The 20666-nt window shown below is 38.7% G+C and overlaps 1 protein-coding gene across 1 annotated transcript; it reads right to left on the bottom strand.

Annotated features, from left to right (window-relative positions):
* Positions 1-5936: 5936 nt before the first annotated feature.
* si:ch211-216l23.2 (uncharacterized protein LOC565061 homolog) lies at positions 5937-20465 on the bottom strand. The gene is made up of 9 exons (XM_057837730.1): positions 20281-20465; positions 20024-20101; positions 18139-18209; positions 15388-15508; positions 9941-10140; positions 8321-8599; positions 8073-8240; positions 6427-6633; positions 5937-6263 (listed from the first exon to the last, which is right to left on the bottom strand). Exons 1-9 carry the CDS (start codon positions 20340-20342, stop codon positions 6232-6234), a joined length of 1218 nt encoding a protein of 405 aa, XP_057693713.1. The 5' UTR covers positions 20343-20465; the 3' UTR covers positions 5937-6231.
* Positions 20466-20666: the final 201 nt, after the last annotated feature.

Genomic DNA, 20666 nt, shown 5'->3' with positions numbered 1-20666 from the left:
GTTTTTTTTCCAAGTTTGAAAGCCCACAAGAGTTCCCTGTAAAATCAGTTAATTGCGCTATCCAGCGGTTTGAGAAACTGGTAGCTAATATTTCATTTGCACCCCAAAACGTATAAATACATTCTATTTTTAATTGCGTCAGTGTCCCAAAAACTTATATATAGATCTTTTGCGTTTTTTTTTTTTTTTTTTTTTACAAGAGGCATCTATAGGTTCTGCTGTATCTAAGATACAATGCACAAAGCTCAAAACACATTTTAAAGCAATAAAACTGGCCACTGGAGGTCAGTAGCGCATTTGGTAAGAACTCATCTCGGGCCAAGGAAGGAAGTGAAGAAAAATAGGAAACGGAAGTTGGAGGGAGCTTGTGAAGACGTGTGAGAATTTGAGAAAAATGTGGAGAACGATTGGGGTGGGGAAAAGGCAAACGACACTGGAGGGGTGTTTTGAAAAGAAAACGAAACCATCGTCAAAGAAGGATTAAAAAAAAAAAATCTATCTTGATGAGACACGGTGACGCCCACAACAGCTTGAGGTTCCACACGCGTTCTGCAGCGCTCACGTTGCGTTACTCCTTTGCCCAAGGTTGAAACCAACGATGAAGATGATGGAAAAAAAGTGAGACCGATCTTGATCCGGACTCATCGGATCACCTCATTCAACCGGGAGCAGCCGATAGCCTTCCCCAATGTTATGTGCGCAAATAGTTCAACAGTTATGTGTAAATAAATTGTTATTTTGCTATCAAAAGCTCTATTTGTCTTGTTGTTTGTTATTTTGTAGCACAAAAACATTATTCAGATGTTTGGGATGTCACATAAGCGAAAAATAGCTGTGTTAAAGTCAATGTTATGTTTGAAATGTATGCTTTCACAAAAAGCTCTTTTTCTGTTTTTTCATCAGAAATTGGAAAAATGCTTTCTAATGCTGATTTCTAAAGAATGGAAAAAGATATAAACTAACTTTTTTTTCTGCTGAAAGAATAGAGTCTAATCTTTCTTTTGGTGGGTTACATGTTTATATAGGAATAGAACAGAATATTCTGTGGGCCTTGCAATATCAGTCAAAATCCAGTAAAATGGCCGGGAGTGAAGTGCCTTGCTCCGGTGAAAATGGCTGGGAGTGAATGAGATATTGGCATACATGTTGAATTTTTAATAGTCCACTCAATAGTTTCTTCTCATGTCCATTTCTTATAAGAATTATTGTTCAGAAATAGATTAAATCAGTACTTAAAAATAGGGACCTACTTTTCTCTTACTCTGTATATTTAATGAAATGATACATTCCAGATACTGTTATCATTGGTTTAATATTATTTATGAAATAAAGTTGCAAAAAAAAAAAAAGAAATATGAAAAATGAGACAAAATTATCAAAACGCCTGTCTCCCAAAACACTTATAGTATTCATCCGTACATTTAAGAGAGGGTTTGCACCAGTCAATCCGCCTCAGAGTGCGACATTTTGAGTTAAAGCGCCAATTACATTTTGCCTGAAAACATGGATTTCAACCAGATCCTTCGAGTCCTTGCGCCCGAAAAATAGTGAGCTTCGGGCGGCCGCGAGGGAAAGGCAAAGCGTCTGGAGCCTCCATGCTGGAGGTTTTCGTGGTGCTAAAAATGTTCACATTCTTTCATTTTACACGCTCATTCAAGGTTTGTCTGTGTATTGCAGGACAATAAATGCCAGACTCTGCCTCAGAGTGCCACATTTTGGGCTAAAATAGCCAAAGTTATGTTTCGCCTGACATGGGGTTTCCACCCCGATCCTTTGTGTGCTTTTGCCCACATATCGTGCATCTTGAATGCCTGGGAGAGCTCCGCATGGCACCATTGTTGTATTTTCATCCAAACATGCTGGACAACAACAATAATGGGTCGCGCCATGCGGTTTCATGTTCGTCACACCACCTCAACATGTCCCATTTTGGCCATTAATATCTGGATGATTTCTGGATCCCTCCCATAGTTGGCGGCCATTGCGCGTATTGTCTTGAATTCCAAACTATTGCATGAGGGACGGATCATAATTTATCGTGTGTAGCAAAAACTCATTCATTTGAAATAATTTGATGGGGCGGGGGGGGCGGGTTTGGATTTTTTATTGGGTTTTGCCCCCCCCCCCCCCCAACAATTACTATTTACTATTACTAATTATGAAAACGGGTATGTATATATAAGTCTAACGTTTTATGTGTGTTGTGAGCCAATGTGAATGGAACGTGTACTTTGAAATAACTATAGCCTAAACTGCTCAATTTTCAAGTCAGCGTTGCAGTTATTTTACTGTAGCGCATAAGATTAAAAAAAATATCGTATATAACAAAAAAAAAATCAATTAAAACTTTGTTATGAATGTTAATGACGTTTGTAAATCCTGACCAGAATTCAGCAAGTTACTTTTCTAGTACTTTAGTGTAATATATAGGTAAATTAAACATACATTTAATTATTTGACAAATAATGTGAACCCTTTATGAGCTCTTCATTTCAGACAGAAAAGGAACAGGTAGCGGCACAAATATTGTCGACTATCTGCTGTCCTCTACTGGCCATGAATGGTACGTGCAGATTTGCTCAATACCTCGTTTTAAACCGCCGTTAAAAAGACAAGACAGCAGCAATTTAAACGGTAAACAAATGACTGGACAGCAATTAAAGAGTATATTATAATACATGTAATATGCAGCTAAGTTTTTTTTTTAATGTATATAATATATATATATATATATATTTTATTTATTTATTTATTTACATATTTTTATAATAGTGGTGAACTTCTAAATTGGACTTTTATTCAGCCTGCTTAAACATTGTACAGTTGATGTAGCCATTTTGCAATACTAATTACACTAGGTGTTCACAAACGTTTTTTTGTTTTTTTTCAAATATGTATAGTCATTGGCCCTTAAACGCAGCAAAGATTTCCACAGAACACCAGGGATTCTGGCGTCGTATCCTATCACTCTACAAGTGCTATCTGTGGAGGACAAACTTAACCCAATTAATTTGAGTTGTTGTGTTGAGGATTGGCTCGAGAAACAACCAGTGTTGCCAAGCAGGCATCAAGCCAGTCAGCCAGCCAGCCAGGAAACCAACCAGCTGCTTGCATACTACATGACAACCAGACAGCTAACCAGCCAACAAACCAGCCTGCCAAATGCTTAACTGGGTATTCTGTCAGGTAGGCAGCTTATCAAAGAGCTGGTCTCTATACTGGCCTTGACCCATGACTCTGTGTAAGGTGTTGAACTCTTAAGGGCAACACAAGGGTCATTTCAGCAATGGAGTGTTAGCTGTAGGTAAGCCGTAAATTGCCCATGCACAGCAAGCGCAGGACACACACCCCTACATTCATACAGTTTTGGTCGAAAGTTTACATACACTTGTGAAGAACATAATGTCATGGCTCTCTTGAGTTTCCAGTTATTTGCACAACTCTTATTTTTCTCCGATAGAGTGATTGGAACAGATACTTCTTTGTCACAAAAAACATTCATGAAGTTTGGTTCTTTTATGACTTTATTATGGGTTAACAGAAAAAGTGATCAAATCTGCTGGGTCAAAAATATACATACAGCAACACGAATTAGCAATTTCTTGTGAGTGATTATTGACTTGAACAATCATTGACTTGAACAAGTCAGGAAAGTCACTTGGAGCCATTTCAAAGCAGCTGCAGGTCCCAAGAGCAACAGTGCAAACAATTGTTTGTAAGTATAAAGTGCATGGCACCGTTTTGCCACTGCCACGATCAGGAAGAAAACGCAAGCTATCACCTGCTGCTGAGAGAAAATTGGTCAGGAGGGTGAAGATTCAACCGAGAATCACCAAAAAGCAGATCTGCCAAGAATTAGAAGCTGCTGGAACACAGGTGTCAGTGTCCACAGTCAAGCGTGTTTTGCATCTCCATGGACTGAGAGGCTGCCGTGCAAGAAGGAAGCCCTTGCTCAAAAAGCGGCACCTTAAGGCTCGACTGAAGTTTGCTGCTGATCACATGGACAAAGATAAGACCTTCTGGAGGAAAGTTCTGTGGTCAGACGAAACAAAAATCGAGCTGTTTGGCCACAATGGCCAGCAATATGTTTGGAGGAGAAAAGGTCAGGCCTTTAACCCCAAGTACACCATGCCTACCGTCAAGCACGGTGGTGGTAGTATTATGCTGTGGGGCTGTTTTGCTACCAATGGAACTGGTGCTTTACAGAGAGTAAATGGGATAATGAAGGAGGAGGATTACCTTCAAATTCTTCAAGATAACCTAACGTCATCAGCCCGAAGATTGGGTCTTGGGCGCAGTTGGGTGTTCCAACAGGACAATGATCCCAAACACACATCAAAAGTAGTAATGGAATGGTTAAATCGGGCTAGAATTAAGGTTTTCGAATGACCTTCCCAAAGTCCTGACTTAAACCCCATTGAGAACTTGTGGACAATGCTGAAGTAACAAGTCCATGTCAGAAAGCCATCAAATTTAACTGAACTGCACCAATTCTGTCAAGAGGAGTGGTCAAAGATTCAACCAGAAGCTTGTGGATGGCTACCAAAAGCGCCTAATTGAAGTGAAAATGGCCAAGGGACATGTTACCAAATATTAGCGCTGCTGTATGTATATTTTTGACCCAGCAGATTTGATCACTTTTTTCTGTTCACCCATAATAAAGTCATAAAAGAACCAAACTTCATGAATGTTTTTTGTGACAAAGAAGTATCTGTTCTAATCACTCTATCAGAGAAAAATCAGAGTTGTAAAAATAACTGGAAACTAAAGAGAGCAATGACATTATGTTCTTCACAGGTGTATGTAAACTTTTGACCACAACTGTATATGTTGATAGTTACTGCCTAGTTATCAAAACGTATTGCCACAGTAACAGTTTTTCCCCTCTAGTGATAGGAAAGTCATTTGCTTCGATGTACTGAATTCATGTATGGCATCAAAACCTATCATGGGGCACACAAATGCAAAACTAGCTACCCCACATTTTAAACCCTTTTGTTTAAGGACAGCAAGGAGCCTGGTAGAAGGCAAGTGATGACACAATACTAAAAATTACGTAGTGTAGTCATTTATTGACGTCTTCGAATGAAAACCTTTCACCCACGGTCCAGTGAATATAAAAAGTCTGGCATTTGAACAACGGTGTGCAGTTTCTTAAATATGTTTATAAAAAAAAAAATAATAATAATAATAATAATAATAATAATAATTTTGCCTCATTTTCCTCTACGATTCCTACACTTGACCTGGACAATTCAATCTAAATTAATATTCCAAGGAAATAATCATATATCATATTTTGAGGGCATTTGGAATATGAATGATATTTTTGTTAAGTTTAGTTGTGTGGTGCCAACTCACTTGTAGTTTCACAGTATAAAATTTTAGATGCTTGTTGTGAAACCTAATCTGTTTCTCACAAACTGAAAAGACTGCATTAAGAAAACAAAAAAAAAAAAAAAAAAAAAGAAAGCCTGTATTGGCTTAGTCTGCAGGACAGACAAATCCCACATCAATATCTAAAAGACTACTGGAGCACATTAAATCATTTCCCATCCAAAAATGCTTGATTTCAACTTTGTATGCACAGTTCTAATAATAAAGAAATCACATGTTGTCTATTAAAACAGTCAACAATTGAACATTTAACATGAAATTCTTAGCATCACATTGAGGAAATTTTACGAGGAAAAAAAAAAAGAAAAAAAAGAAAATGCAGTATGTTATCTGAACTGGTTTCAACAGGACACATACAGAGGGATTTGTTAATTCTCAGCAATTTGTGCTTTTTAACAATTAGTTTTGCACAACTTTGTTACAAGACCAAAATTTTAAAAACTGTCATTGCCAAATTTCAACAATGTTTTTCCCTCGAGATTTGGACCATACTTCTGAGATAAAAAAATAAATAAATATTCAGAACACAAGATGTAGCGTAAAAAAAAAAAATTAAAAAAAAAAACGCCTCTCGAATTAGCACCTTTACGATGTTTGTGTGTCACTTAAAAAAAAAAAAAGAGAAAAAAGCTGAATGTACAATATATTGTACTGTGAAAATTCCCAACAAGGAAAGATGTACTCAAATCACATAATTTTGCCGAACCATAAACAAACTTCTGAGTCATTCATGTATTTTCTTAAATCACCTAAGCCTTTGAAAAGTTGAATGCTCCAGAGACATAAAAATCTGCGTGTCCGTTCAATACTGTGTGGTTGTTGGATGCTGCATGCTTAGTGCCTGGGGCTACTCAGAGGAGGGACACCTTTGGACAGACAAGAGAACCAAAATGTCACTTATAACCCAAGTCCAGGTTTAACACTTTTAATTTTAGTTACACTTTTGATATTTAGTGCCCAACCAGACATCAAGTTTACCATGAATTCTTATATGTATCGAATTGAACGAAAAGATTACATTTAACCCACCTGGAGTCGCTAATAGTGGGGGACGAGAACTTTTAAGGGAGGGTGGAGCAACTCTCATGCTGTGGGACCCTCGCAGGGCCTGGTTACGTTGTGGAAGAGGACGCATTAGAGGGGTACAAAGCAACCCGGGGCCACCATATAAATTGTGCGTAGATTGGGGTCGATGCAGTGATAGCAGAGGGGGAGGCTTGGTTTTTGGAAAGGAACCTAAAAGTGAGGAAAAAAACAACTGAGCAACTGTGATGAAGGAAGGATACCTCTGAAAAAACTCAACAAGCAAAGCAAATGTCCACGTTCAAATAACCGATTCTCATATCACCCATTATTTGCAACTTGGAAAAAGACACTGCAGAGCTAATTTTCACAGGTGGACCTGATAGCCAGAGGTGCAGCGAGTAAAATTCTGTTTGAAAAATTGAACATTTTTACACACCTCTCACTAAAAGGTTAGAGCGGGATTCTAGAAATTTCACAATTATGACAGGAAGGAAATCACAAGCTTGAACCTAGTCCTCGAAGGTCCTACTGTTTTGGTGACACCGAACAAAACAATTAAGTCTGCAGGTTCACTAGCATTCTCTATTTGGACTCCAGTACTCTGTAATGCCTTACTCATGGAAAGCTGCAGCTTGAGGTTGCTTGGCAGCTACCTCAAAAGAAATGCCTAAATCTTGCCTTTATACTCTGGCTTTTAGTTAACATCATATGTTGTCTATGTTCACAGCCCGTTTTATTGTCAACTGTGGGTCCGTGTAGACCTTTGAGACGTTTGTTAAGGACTATATAAATAGAAAATAACGTGACATGCCTTGACTTGCATTTGGTCAATTCTAACAACGTGTACAATATACACACGATGTGAAAATGTTCTTTGTGGAAGCGTTTCAGAAAACAAATGGTTACATTAAGCTGATCTGTCACCTGCTGACAGCTTATGGTACAGTTAGATTAGCCTGATTGTGACGTATCTCACTGATGTTTCACTTATTGACCTAAGTTACGCTGGGGGATAAGTGTAACGGCAAATCACATCTAACTTAGCGTTTGAAAACTCCTGAAAATTTGTCCAAAAGTATTTGCTTAGTGCTGAGATATTTTCATTTTCAAAATGCACTCAGATCACAAAATGGTTTTCTCGGTTGTAACGAATCGAGTATTGTACGTGCCATTAAAATCAGACCATTTTGTTCAGAAAATTCCCCTTAAACTGATGGAATCATTTAAGTTGTTCTTTGACCGATGTGAAAAATATTTCCAAGTCCCTACTAGTAGTTCCATATTACATGCAAATTCTACATAAGGCGATATTGTACTTGTTGATCTCCAAGTGCTACTACTGTGACCAACACTTTCCTCATTCACTGCCATTGATGGCTTATCGAAGTGAAATATCTCTAAAGGAGGATACATTCCAAAGTCAATTTGAAATTAGATGTAATGGAATAGAGTGTTAATTAATTCAGTATGCAACTGGTCGAATTTAAATTTCGACATTTGGTGAAAACAAAATCTTGGTTTTGGTTTCAGTACAGATTTTCTGCCAAAACAAATTGATGCGTTTTTGTGCACGGGCTACAAAATGGGACCGGATGGATCGGGCCAGAGGGCATTCATTGAGTTTGACACCAGTGGTGTAAGTTCTTCACCTGGTGAAGGTAAGAGTGGCATTGGTGTGGGTGGAGTACAGTCTAGCAGTGGTGGGCGTCCCGCTTCACTTGCACACTGAGGCGGTTCTAGCGGTGTTGGGAGAAGCGGAGGCGGCTTTCCCAGTCCTGAAGGCAGAATGTTGCACTTTTGTTCTCTGTCATTGCTCGCTGGTGAGAATAAAACACAGAGTCAGGGTAATAACCAGAGATGAAAGGAACCAAAAGAGGACAACAGAATAGAGTCCGACCTCTTAAGAATTCCTGACGGGAACGGACATAACCCAAGATGGTTTCTAGCTCCTCAGAGTAAACATGCACGCCCTCGGACAGCAGCTGGAGGGACTGACGTATTTCTGTGGGAACGACGTGGCGCCCGATCTTTTCCCGATCCAGAAAATCCCCAAGCAACTGCGATGCCTGAGACGCAATATCTGCGGGGTCCCTTGGCATACGTTCCTTACCGACGCCACGCCCGTGCTCTGCTACAACAAAATCCATGGCTTGGTCTTTGGGCATGTTGCGGTGAACTGTGGGTGGAAGTCAATGGTTAACGGTAACGTGCTGGACCTTGAACCGGGTGACGTCAAAGAAAACCAGATGGAAGTGAATTTGTTGAGTAGGATTTGAAGCTTAACCTTCCAATTGATTCTACACTGAGGTCGGTAGGCATTAGCATTCTCTGGTGGGTTATATGTTGCAATGTAATTTCATTGGTTGGCTTGGTGACAGGTTAATGAAAAGTTTGCAAAAATCAGATTTGACATTTTAATGTAATTTTTGGAAATGTTTGCTCAGTGATTGAACTTGTTGACTTGTATGATTTTGCTTTCATTGTATTCTGCTATAAGAGGTTGAAAATGATAGGAATGATTTTTATTTATTTAAAATTGAAAATAAACCATGGATTTTTTAAGTGTAATTCTATGGGTGTATATTAAACCAAGCTTTATGACACGTTAAAATTGAAGCTGCGGCCTATTCAAGTGCAGGAATTAGTGAGACGCATGTTTAGAAAAACATTTTGTTACAAATTGGATTTCTGAGCTCGGAAAATTTAAAAATCCATGAACGCTATCTGAAAATCATGAGATTTGTTTTTTAATTTGTTGGCATAAAGGATGGGTGTAAAAAGTTATTGTTGATTGACCAGTCAGATGTCCTAAACATAGGGACATGATTGTTAATTAATTGCATTTTTTTCCTATTTTATTTACTGTACTAATGTAATATACTATATTTGTAATGCGGAGTAGTCAGCAGAGATTCTTCAGTCTTAAGTAGGTAATCTAAACAAGTGAGTGACACCTTTTTCTTGAGCTAAAGATGTGAAAGTTTCATTCCCCATACCCATTACTCTATCAAGACTTGGCCACTCCAATTGGAAGCTAATACTACATCAATACTAAATTGAAGCCAAACAACAACAAAAGATGAATTCACGATTTTAGCTCATTTGTGACTGTGGATGACAAAAGCATAGGGCTGTGGTTAAAGTTCATGATTCCCCCCCCACATCTTTTTTTTTTTTTTTTTTTTTTTTTTTTAATTTTAAATTTAAAAAAAAAAAAAATCTTACACATTGAGAGAGAACGGCCGCAGAAACCCAATTTGTAATAAAATATTGTTTCTTAGTTGAAACATTCATTCTAATATCTATTTTTGGACCAGAATTGATAAACTACTGTGTATCAACTGTGGGCATATTGCAGTCAGTTTGAGATTAATGCACGGTGGTTTTGGTGGTTAAAATGATATGTAGGTAAGATTTATAGGGGGTGCCTATTGTATATTGTACAGTCAGTGGTGGGGACTTGCAAAGAGAATGGAGGTTCATAATTGGAAGTGGTTTTGTGGGGGTAGGGACTTACTTTTGAGGGACTCTGAGAAAATGATAACAGTGCAGGAGGACAGAGCTATGTTTGTCTGCTCCACCAGAATACATAACGGGGAGCCAACACCTCGGACATCCTGCAGGGCTTTGGTCAGGCCCGACTCCGCCTGCAGGTAGAGCATTTCCACCGACAGGCCACGGTCCTGCAAGCACTGGTTTAGCGATTTGGGGTAATCCCTTTGAGAGGAAAAGAAACACATTAACTCAACACCTCTATACTGACTGACTCAACTGGAATTAAGACCAACTTAAATCATATTTAAAAGACTGATCAATTACATTTGGATGACAATTTGAAGTTTTAGACACAGAGTGAGACCAATTGGTTAGTCTCTGCTAAATGAAAACTCGGGAGTATGACACTTGTTAATGGCCTGTATATTGTGTTGAACCAGTAAATTTAACTAATTTTTGAAAACCCAGTTCAAAATACAGTGGGGAGAACAAGTATTTGATACACTGCCGATTTTGCTGGTTTTCCCCACTTGCAAAGCATGTAGAGGTCTGTAATTTGTATTATAAGTTCTCTTCAACTGTGAGGGACGGAATCTAATACAAAAATCCAGAAAATCACGTTGTATGATTTTTAAATAATAAATTTGCATTTAATTGCATGAAATAAGTATTTGATACATCACAAAAATTGAACTTAATATTTAATTCAGAAACCTTTGTTTGCTTTTACAGATACCAAACGTTTCCTGTAGTCCTTGACAAGGTTTACACACACTGCAGCAGGGATTTTGGCCCACTCCTCCATGCAGATCTTCTCCAGAGCCTTCAGGTTTCGGGGCTGCTGCCGGGCAACACGGACTTTCAGCTCCCTCCATCGATTTTCTATCGGGTTCAGATCTGGTGACTGGCTAGGCCACTCCAGGACATTAAGATGCTTCTTACGGAGCTACTCTTTAGTTGCCTTGGCTGTGTGCTTTGGGTCGTTGTCATGCTGGAAGACCCAGCCACGACCCATCTTCAGGGCTCTCACTGAAGGAAGGAGGTTGTCAGCCAAGATCTGGCGATACATAGCCCCATCCATCCTCCCCTCAATACGGTGCAGTCGTCCTGTACCTTTGGCAGAGAAGTAGCCCCAAAAAAATAATGTTCCTCCTCCATGTTTCACGGTTGGGATGGTGTTCTTGGGGTTGTACTCATCCTTCTTTTTCCTCCAAACACGACGAGCTGAGTTTAGACCAAAAAGTTAAATTTTGGTCTCATCTGACCACATCACCTTCTCCCATTGCTCCTCTGGATCATCCAGATGGTCAGTGGCAAACTTCAGACGTGTCTGGACGTGCACTGGCTTCAGCAGCGGGACCCTGCGTGCGCTGTAGGATTTTAATCCATGACAGCGTAATGTGTTTCCGATGGTTTTCTTCGAGACTGTGGTTCCAGCTCTCTTCAGGTCATTGACCAGGTCCTGCCGTGTAGTTCTGGGCTGATCCCTCACCTTCCTCATGATCAGTGATGCCTCACGAGGTGAGATCTTGCATGGAGCCCCAGAACGGGGCAGATTGACTGTCAACTTGAACCTCTTCCATTTTTTAATAATCGCTCCAACAGTTGTTACCTTCTCACCAAGCTGCTTGCTTATTTTCCTGTAGCCCATCCCAGCCTTGTGCGGGTCTATTATTTTATCCCTGATGTCCTTACACAGCTCTTTGGTCTTGGCCATTGTGGAGAGGTTGGAGTTTGTTTGTTTGTTTGAGCATGTGAACAGGTGTCTTTTATACAGGTAACAAGTTCAAACAGGTGCAGTTACTTCCGGTAATGAGTGGAGAACAGGAGGGGTTCATAAAAAAGAACCAAGAGCCGAAATATTTATTAGTTGGTAATGTATCAAATACCGTATTTTTCGGACTATAAGTCGCACCTGAGTATAAGTCGCACCAGCCATAAAATGCCCAACGAAGAGGAAAAAACATATATAAGTCGCACCGGAGTATAAATCACATTTTGAGGGGAAATTTCCTTGATAAAATCCAACACTTACAGTAGAACACATGTGTCATCTTGAAAGGCAATTTAAAATAAAAATACAATGGAGAACAACATGCTGAATAAGTGTACAGTATGATAATGTTACATGATGCATGAACAATTTGAGGGGAAATTTACTTGATAAAATCCAACACATAAAGTAGAACAGATGTGTCATCTTGAAAGGCAATTTAAAATAAAAATACAATAGAGAACAACATGCTGAATAAGTGTACAGTATGATAATGTTACATGATGCATGAACAACGAAATGCGAACGTGGCCGGTATGTCAACGTAACATAGCTATTAAGGATTATTCAGATAACTATAGCATAAAGAACATGCTAACAAGTTTACCAAACCATCAGTGTCACTCCAAAACACCAAAATAATACAAGATATAACAGATATAAAGATATACACTGTATAAGATATAATAACATGTTAATAATTTCACACATACACACGCATTCACACATATACATTCACGCTCCAGAGTCGCACCCCAAGCCAAACTATGGAAAAAACTGCGACTTATAGTCCGAAAAATACGGTACTTATTTCATGCAGTTAAATACAAATGTATTATTTAAAAATGATACAATGTGATTTTCTGGATTTTTGTATTAGATTCCGTCCCTCACAGTCGAAGAGAACTTATGATACAAATTACAGACCTCTACATGGCTTGCAAGTGGGAAAACCAGCAAAATCGGCAGTGTATCAAATACTTGTTCTCCCCACTGTATAGAGCAGAGGTGGGCAAACTATTCCACAAAGGGCCGCAGTGGGTGCGGGTTTTTGTTCAAACCAATCTGGTTTCTTAAAAGTGCAATCAGTGGATTGCAGTCAGGTGCTTCTTGTTTCTGCTGAAAACTCATTGGTTCAACTGTCTGTGCTGAATTAGTTGGAACAAAGACCAGGACCCACTGCGGCCCTCGAGGACCGGTTTGCCCACCCCTGGTATAGAGCTATTTTGTGTCATCCAAATTAGCATTAAAAACTAGATTGATAATGTGATGTTTTCAGGGTGACAAATGTATATGTGTGTTGACGGGAAACAATTATTTAAAGGCCACACATTATACTCTTTTTAACCCAAGCATAGAGCCACGTTAAAATGTTTTAATCATCTAAAGCTGCTATGTGCAACTGAGTACTGTATGTTCCCAAAATCTCAAGAATTTAAAAGAGGCGCTGTTAGTAAAATGTCTCCTTTTCTGACGCATCTTCCTGGGTGAATGATTTACATACATATTGGACCAATCAGGTAGTCCAATTTATAAGGGGAAAAAAGGGGCACACTAGGCTAACTAATCACGTGACAGCTTGGTTGTGCCACACCAACTTGGCCACATATCACTGCCGAAACAGTGCTTAGGTCAGAGAAAGTAAAATTTAACAAACATTTTCATGCATTTTTGTGTAATGGTAGTTACAAGTTACCTCAGCCACAAGTATAACTTAGGTGGCAAAACCCCCCGTTCCTGTTGAGGGGGGGCCTGTGGGGGAATCCATCGCTAACATAAGCTCTGCCACAACATTTAAGTGTAAAGGCGGAAACACACTATAATAGATTTGGTCGCGCAACCCCAGGAGACTTTTCGGAGACACATTACTGAAGATGATGCCCGATGGCTTCAGCCCGCCAAACAGCTTTGCGTGAACACCAGCTAAGCATTCCATGCCCTCAGCCAAAGCGGCGCTCATTGAATACTCGGGCACCAGCATCGATGCCAGTTCGGCACATTCTGTCCCTGGCCAAAGAGAAGCTCTCAATGCAGTGTTGCCAACTACCCAGTATAGGAAAGCCGTCCTAAAAGTTGGTAGGTGACATCATCACCTAATTTGCGTAATTGACAATTTGCATATGAATGTAATAGACACTGTAGGATGTAGTTGTGCAACGGAGGGGGGTAGGTGCGGAGGTTTGGGTGGAGGGAGGGAAAGTGGGATCGTGAAGATGGAGTTTTGAAACTGCTTGTTTTAATTTCAGCTTTGGAAAAATGACGAAACAACAATTTCTCGCGTTCTTTTGGCTTCTAAAGGTTTTCCCTCCGTCGACAATGCCATATATTTAGGTGAAATAGGGTGGAAAAACCTTAATGTGGGTCTAAAGCTGATTTCGAAGTCATGTGTTGAGGACTTTGTGAAATGTGCGAGCATGTCATTGTACATTGCATGTATTGTTACCCATCACAAGCTGACAATTCCATTGAACAGAATTATTTGTGTAAAATAAAAGGCTGTTTGGAATATTAAAAGCACACATGAGTCATACAATATTTTGGCAGTTAAGATATCAGTGTGGCATTTTTGCAGCAATAGACTTGTTAATTGTGGTTGTGTGGTGAAAACTTTTTTGATTTCAGTGTCATCTAAAGTGGTTTTAGGCTCTGGCATGGTTACAAAAATAGTAGTATTTCAGTTAGTTATAAAATTGCAATATTTGGAGGGGTGATTTCAAAATGACTTTAAAACCGCCAACATTGTGAGACAAATTTTTGGATTGACATATTTCATAGAAGGGTAGTGTTTTATTGTGAGAGAACCCATGGAAATGAGTGATTCTGACCATATTTCTATTGTTATGAGCAACCTGACATGTAGCAGCTCTAGGTTTGTTGCTGTGATAAATTTCTTTCCGTTAAGGACCATTCAAGATGTGAAACAATGAGAAGCAAGAGGGAATGAATAAGATGATGAGAGTTGGGCGTTTCCCAGCTATTTACCGTAAAGGATTTACACTATTATAATGTGAGAAAAAAACAACAACTGCATGTTATCATGGAAACGCTTTTTATAACAATATACGAATAGAGTACGCATTACAAAGGCTAAGGTAGAACACATTTAATATTGGAATTTTTAATGTTTGAATTTATCTGTCTCGACAAAGACTTTTTTTTAAATGTTCCACATGAGGCAGTGAGAGGTAACATTAAACCTAGGCGTTGGTGCAATATCACAAACAAGTACCTTGAAGCCAGGCAAACGATCAGGCTCCATGAAGGTGACGTAACAGGATGACTGACTTTTAACTTTTTAATGAAAATAAAAAAGGTGAATATTATCCGTCTATGTATTACTGTGCTATACTCTGCTGGTCAAAAACTCTCACTTCCACGCGAGCTTCATCTGGATCAACTCGCTATGATTAATTACGTGACTGTATGCACAAAGCTTAGTTATACATTTTGTCACATTTTAAGGTAAATTTGCACAAATTAAAAGTATATTAATGCAATAGTCATGACAGTACTTTAAACTGAATTATCAATTATGGAATTAGGAATATGTCAACACTATGCGATAAATATATTATACTAAACTTAACAATAGCTCAATTTGCTCCTACACTTGGCTTCAGCATTTACTCAAGTCATGATTCAAAGTGCTGAAAAGCTTCTCTTAGACTTTCAGGATATTTGCAATTTGTACTCACAAGCACTGGTTGGTCAGGGAAATGATCACACAGTCAGCCACTGTCCGATCCTCCTGCACTTGCTTGTAGAAGTTCTGATACAAGGTTTTCCGCCTTTCTGATGGAGTCATCTCAGGCTTGGCTGAAAGAAGACCAAAGACACCCATTGATGAGAAAAATGAAGGGAGCATGCAAATAGGGGTGTGCCCTCTTAGGCACTCCACGATTCGATTCGATTCGATTAGGAATCAGGCCGCTACGATTTGATTATTGAATGATGATCATGGTATTGACGATGATCACGATTATCGATGCATCATACATTACTAATTAATAAAGTAGCCAAACAAATTTATTCCATTATTTATTTAAAATATCCTAATGATTCAACAGGAACCATGGAAACATGCCCATATAACAAAAAGCTGCCCTTAAACTGCTTTTTTTTTTTAAATAACAAGACAATGCAAAAACAACCATTTTAAAGGCAGTACTTATATTCCAACATGCCTATATAACACACAGCTGACCTTGAAATGCTCTTTTCCACAAGGTGCAAAAACATTAGCTGTTTCAAAGGCAGTACTTATTTCTCCCAACAAAACAATAAAATTTACACTGGTGGATTGAATTCCACATTTTCTGGGAACGGACAAAGTGTCTTTAGAAATAAGGGTATAACCAATATACTTTATTTTCACAGATTTCTGTAGTATTTCCATATTTGTAGTGTTCCCGCTGTATTTAATCCTGGTTTTAAACGTTCTGCATCTGGAATAACTTTTGTACACCACCAAACAACGCACAACTTGACATAGAAATACATGTTAGCGAAGAACCTAATCAGCATAGCGCTCGGTGCTATCTAGTAACATCTCAAAAACAACATGTCGTATGTCGATGCGTTCGTCCGTCGAGGTACCACTTTGTTGTTGAAATCAAAATAGTGCAGAAATTCGTTTTTTTGTGGATCAAGTGCAAGTGCCAATAAGGTACTGCCATATCACAAATGACTCACACAGTGTTTCTGGCACACAGCTTCAGTACAGTGAATAAGTTTATAATTCATTATTTCTCAATCATTTATTGTTCATTTAATTTTTGCACCATGAATGCAAATGGTCTGCTAACATAACAAATCCCAAGCATCTTAGTTTGGACAAATCTAATGGTAAATAAGCGTAACTGCTCTGCGAAGCTGTGACCCGCCCATGTAGAAAGGCAGAAGGATTCTACATTCACTTTGAAGGCAACATACATATTGGTCCAAAACTAATAATGAAAAACCGATGTCAATATTATTCGGTATCATTTTAAAATGCGTTGATCTGCCGATATTATTGGGTAGCCCATAGTATTGGCTCTCTTATTCAGTAGTTATCTTAAACATGTTCTCTTATCCCAGCTACCCAATTATATCATACGACTCAAATAAATATTGAAAAAAAGTTTTTTCACCGTCAACTTAACATAATTTTTAATCCCTCCAACATTTAATTTAATGCTTTTCAAGGCCGTAATTTTGACAAAATCCTTTTGATCACTTTTAATGTTTTTTAATGACCCGCATATATCCTGCAATAGGATTGCTTTTAAAAATACTAATCTCGTGCATATTCACAGTTCGTCTTTTTTTGGTGGTAGTCTGTGGGGGGGCACTACAAACAGTAACAAGTTTGATGTTTTGACCCATTATTCCAATGTCATACTTCACAATTCTACAGTTGTCATTAGAGGTGTGCGAAATTTCCGATTCTTAGATTCGCGATTCAGCCATGGAACATTCGAGAACGATTCACAAACATCCAAATTCCGATTACTGAAGTATGTCAAGTAGAGCGGAAGTAAAACACTCAGCGCGCCGCGTGGTCTTCGGGACACAATGAGGAACGGAGCGAGAGTAGCTAAACGTCATGCTTACCCGAGGGGCCAGGTAATGACAATGCTCAACTAACGGCTCTGGCTCAACTCATGCCGCAAGATAAAAAAACAACAACAATATACCTGACTGCTGCCGACAGCTGCTACAACGTACGTCCACGTAATGGTACGGTAGATATATTTATATAGAACTAGATGCAAAATAACAGACTCGGTGGCGTTAGCAGCACATGTTCAAAAAGCTAGATGCGGGCGTTAGTAAACGGCAGTAGAATTCCCTACATGGCTGTTGTAGCGAACCTTCCAAGCGAACCTAATTAACTTTTTATCTAAAATACTCCTAAATCGGCAAAATATTGACTTGAATCTATCTTTAAAATAGTTTTAAAACTTTCACATGTCGAAAGTAGACAGAAGGGAAATTATGGAATAACAGGAGCAATTTTAACAACTTTAACGGTTGATTCACAACATTAAATTAATTGAATGTAGTTTAAAGCTGCTGATACAGAATGGGGATTTGAGTATATTATTGTTTTTAACTGTTAACTTGATACGAAATAGTCGATTATTTAAGCCCGCGAGGCTTTTTTATTTATTTTTTAAACAGTTTTTGTAACTAATGTACAAAACATTAAAAGCAGCTAATAGTGTGTGTGTGTGTGTGTGGGGGGGGGGGGGGGTCATCAATAATCGATTTATAATCGAATCGTAGCCTATGAATTGTAATCGTAATCGAATCGTTAGGTGCCCAAAGATTCCCACCTCTAGTTGTTATTATTTTAATTCGTTTAAAACTAAGGCAGAAATGGTGCATTTCAGAAGAAGCCATTTTGTTACTTTTCATTTACTTCCATATTGTAATGTGGACAATATACAAAAAAATCTTACCATTCGGTTGATGTTTTGCACCATCGTGCTGACTCCCACTGTAGAGTTGTTTTTGCTCAAGTTCTTTGTAACTGAAAGAGAGGTAGTAAACATGCATTGAGCAATTATTCAATTTTATTTTGAAGGTTCATTCTAAAATGACTCCCCAATAGAGGTGGGAATCGTTGGGCACCTAATGATTCGATTATGATTCAGACGCTACAATTCGATTATAAATCGTTAATTGATGCACCAACCGCCCCCAGCTATTAGCTGCTTTTAATGTTTCGTACATTAGTTACAAAAAATTGTACAAAAATCCTCTCAGGCTCAAATGAACTTCAGTATCAAGTTAACAGTTCAAAACAGTAAATAAAATACTCAAGTCCCCATTCTGTATCAGCAGCTTTAAAGTGTGTACGACAGGATTAAAAAAAAGTCTTAAATAGCATTATTATGTGAATTAAAATCACATTTTGAGACGATTCTACTATATACAACAATTTGGCAACGCGCAGATGACGAGAAATTAGTGTTTTAATCCGCCGTCTAGCCACGCCTACCATTATAGGGCGGGAGACCCGTGCTTAATAATTTTGATTACAATTTTGATTTGCCAACTGATTTACGTAACGAGGTGGGTAGTAACGTGTTACATTGACTCCGTTACATTTACTTGAGCAACTTTTTGAGGAAAAATGTACTTCAAAGAGTAATTTTACTAAGTTATTCTTTTTTACTTTTACTTGAGTAGATTTGTGAAGAAAAAACGCTACTCTGCTACTTTGGGAAAAACAAGAGTAGTTAAATTTTTCCTCTTCATTCTACATATTAGATTTATTTATTTATTTATTTTTGCCATCGATGCCAAATAGCTGTAGAAGTTTCACCCATGAGACGTTGCAACAATAATCACATAACTCCATGATACTAATCAGACACAAGTTTGCCGTTCTATCTTCACGCCAACCTATTCAAACATGTCTGTTCAATCGTGTCTTTGACGCACCATAAAAATATTAAGTAAAGTGGTACCTCTACATACGAAGTTAATTCGTTCCAGGAGCTTGTTTTTAAGTCGAAATGGTCGTAAGTTGAGCAGGATTTTCCCATAAGAATACAGTGCCCTCCATAATTATTGGCACCCCTGAAAACGATGTGTTTTTTAGCTTCTAATATTTTTCTTAATTCAAATAATATGGGACCTTAATGGAAAAAAAGAGAAAAATCCAAGCTTCAATACAAGTGCATTCATTCAGTGGGGAAAAAAATCCCACATATAGAAAAAGTTATTTGACATCAAATAATGTGTGTCACAATTATTAGCACCCCTGGTGTAAATACTTTGTACAACCCCCTTTTGCCAACAAAACAAGGTCTGAGGACTGAGATGGCCATGGGAGGAGCTTGATTTTGTGTCTGGTGAAGCATTTCTGTATAGATTTGGCCATATGTTTACGGTCATTGTCTTGCTGAAAGACCCAGTGACGACCCATATTCAGCTTTCGGGCAGAGGGCGACAGATTTTGATTTAAAATGTCCTGGTATTTCAAAGCATTCATGATGCCATGCACCCTAACAAGGTTCCCAGGGCCTTTGGAAGCGAAACAGCCCCACAGCATCACTGACCCACCCCCATACTTCACAGTGGGTATGAGGTGCTTTTCAGCATGCGCATCTTTCGTGGCACGCCAGACCCACTTAGAGTGTTTGTTGCCAAAAAGCTCTATCTTGGTCTCATCTGACCAAAGCACACGGTCCCAGTTGAAGCTTGGGACCGTGTGTATTTTTGTGTGGCTATTTATGACTTTTATTTTTATCCTGTCACAGGCGGTTTAATAGCTGAGTAACATGATTTTAGAACTGTCCCACTGTCCCATTGTGATAATCGAATAAATTAACCCACCTTTCGAGGGCATCCTTGATATCTTCGGTCCTCTGCTCCCTGTTGTAGGGCGCACTTCTGAACCTCAACGGCTGTGCGCTGCATCACAAAACGCACACATTTAAGAGACATTTTATGATAAAGTTACTCTTCAGCGCAATGACCATGCGCGAACAAACATAGACGGTCTTCAAAAGCTTTGGATGTACAGTATATTTATAGTGTAGTGTAGTATAGTATAGTAGCATGCTAATGCTAAAAGCAACATAAAAACTGACCTCCCGTTTGGGTTACCCTGCTGCCGCCGGGAAGCTTTGGAGGATTTGGGCCAAGATGACATTTTACTGGACCCTTTTGGCCCAAAAATCAGTAAGCTTAATAGTAAACTGAATAAACAAATTCGTAGGGTGTATTTTCCTCACGAATGACAACCTTTTACCACATGTAATCCAGCAGTGAAGATGACTGCTGCTATAGATATAATTTAGTAGAGAGTAGTGCGCAATGGTCGCTGGGAGTAACCGGGACAGTCGTTATCACTTGTCAGCCATTTTGTGTCAGCAATATTGGCTAAATCTAATACATTTTTATCGTCACTTGAGGGTGTACTTTTAATTAGATAAAAATTGCTCAGTTTTCAACCGATTTACAAACCGCTTGGGTC

The sequence above is a fragment of the Corythoichthys intestinalis genome, chromosome 5 (genome assembly GCF_030265065.1).
Source record: "Corythoichthys intestinalis isolate RoL2023-P3 chromosome 5, ASM3026506v1, whole genome shotgun sequence".
NCBI classification, from domain to species: domain Eukaryota; kingdom Metazoa; phylum Chordata; class Actinopteri; order Syngnathiformes; family Syngnathidae; genus Corythoichthys; species Corythoichthys intestinalis.
The sequence above is the reverse complement of the archived record's forward strand: the minus strand, read 5'-3'. Positions and strand labels throughout refer to the sequence as shown.

Excerpts from the sequence above, each read along its gene's own strand:
- si:ch211-216l23.2 (XM_057837730.1), bottom strand. The coding sequence starts at position 20,342 with ATGTCATCTTGGCCCAAATCCTCCAAAGCTTCCCGGCGGCAGCAGGGT. Across the intron at positions 8,241-8,320 it reads CCGTCAGGAATTCTTAAGAG|CGAGCAATGACAGAGAACAA; the intron begins GTCGGACTCTAT and ends TATTCTCACCAG. Across the intron at positions 6,634-8,072 it reads GCCACTCTTACCTTCACCAG|GTTCCTTTCCAAAAACCAAG; the intron begins GTGAAGAACTTA and ends CCTCACTTTTAG.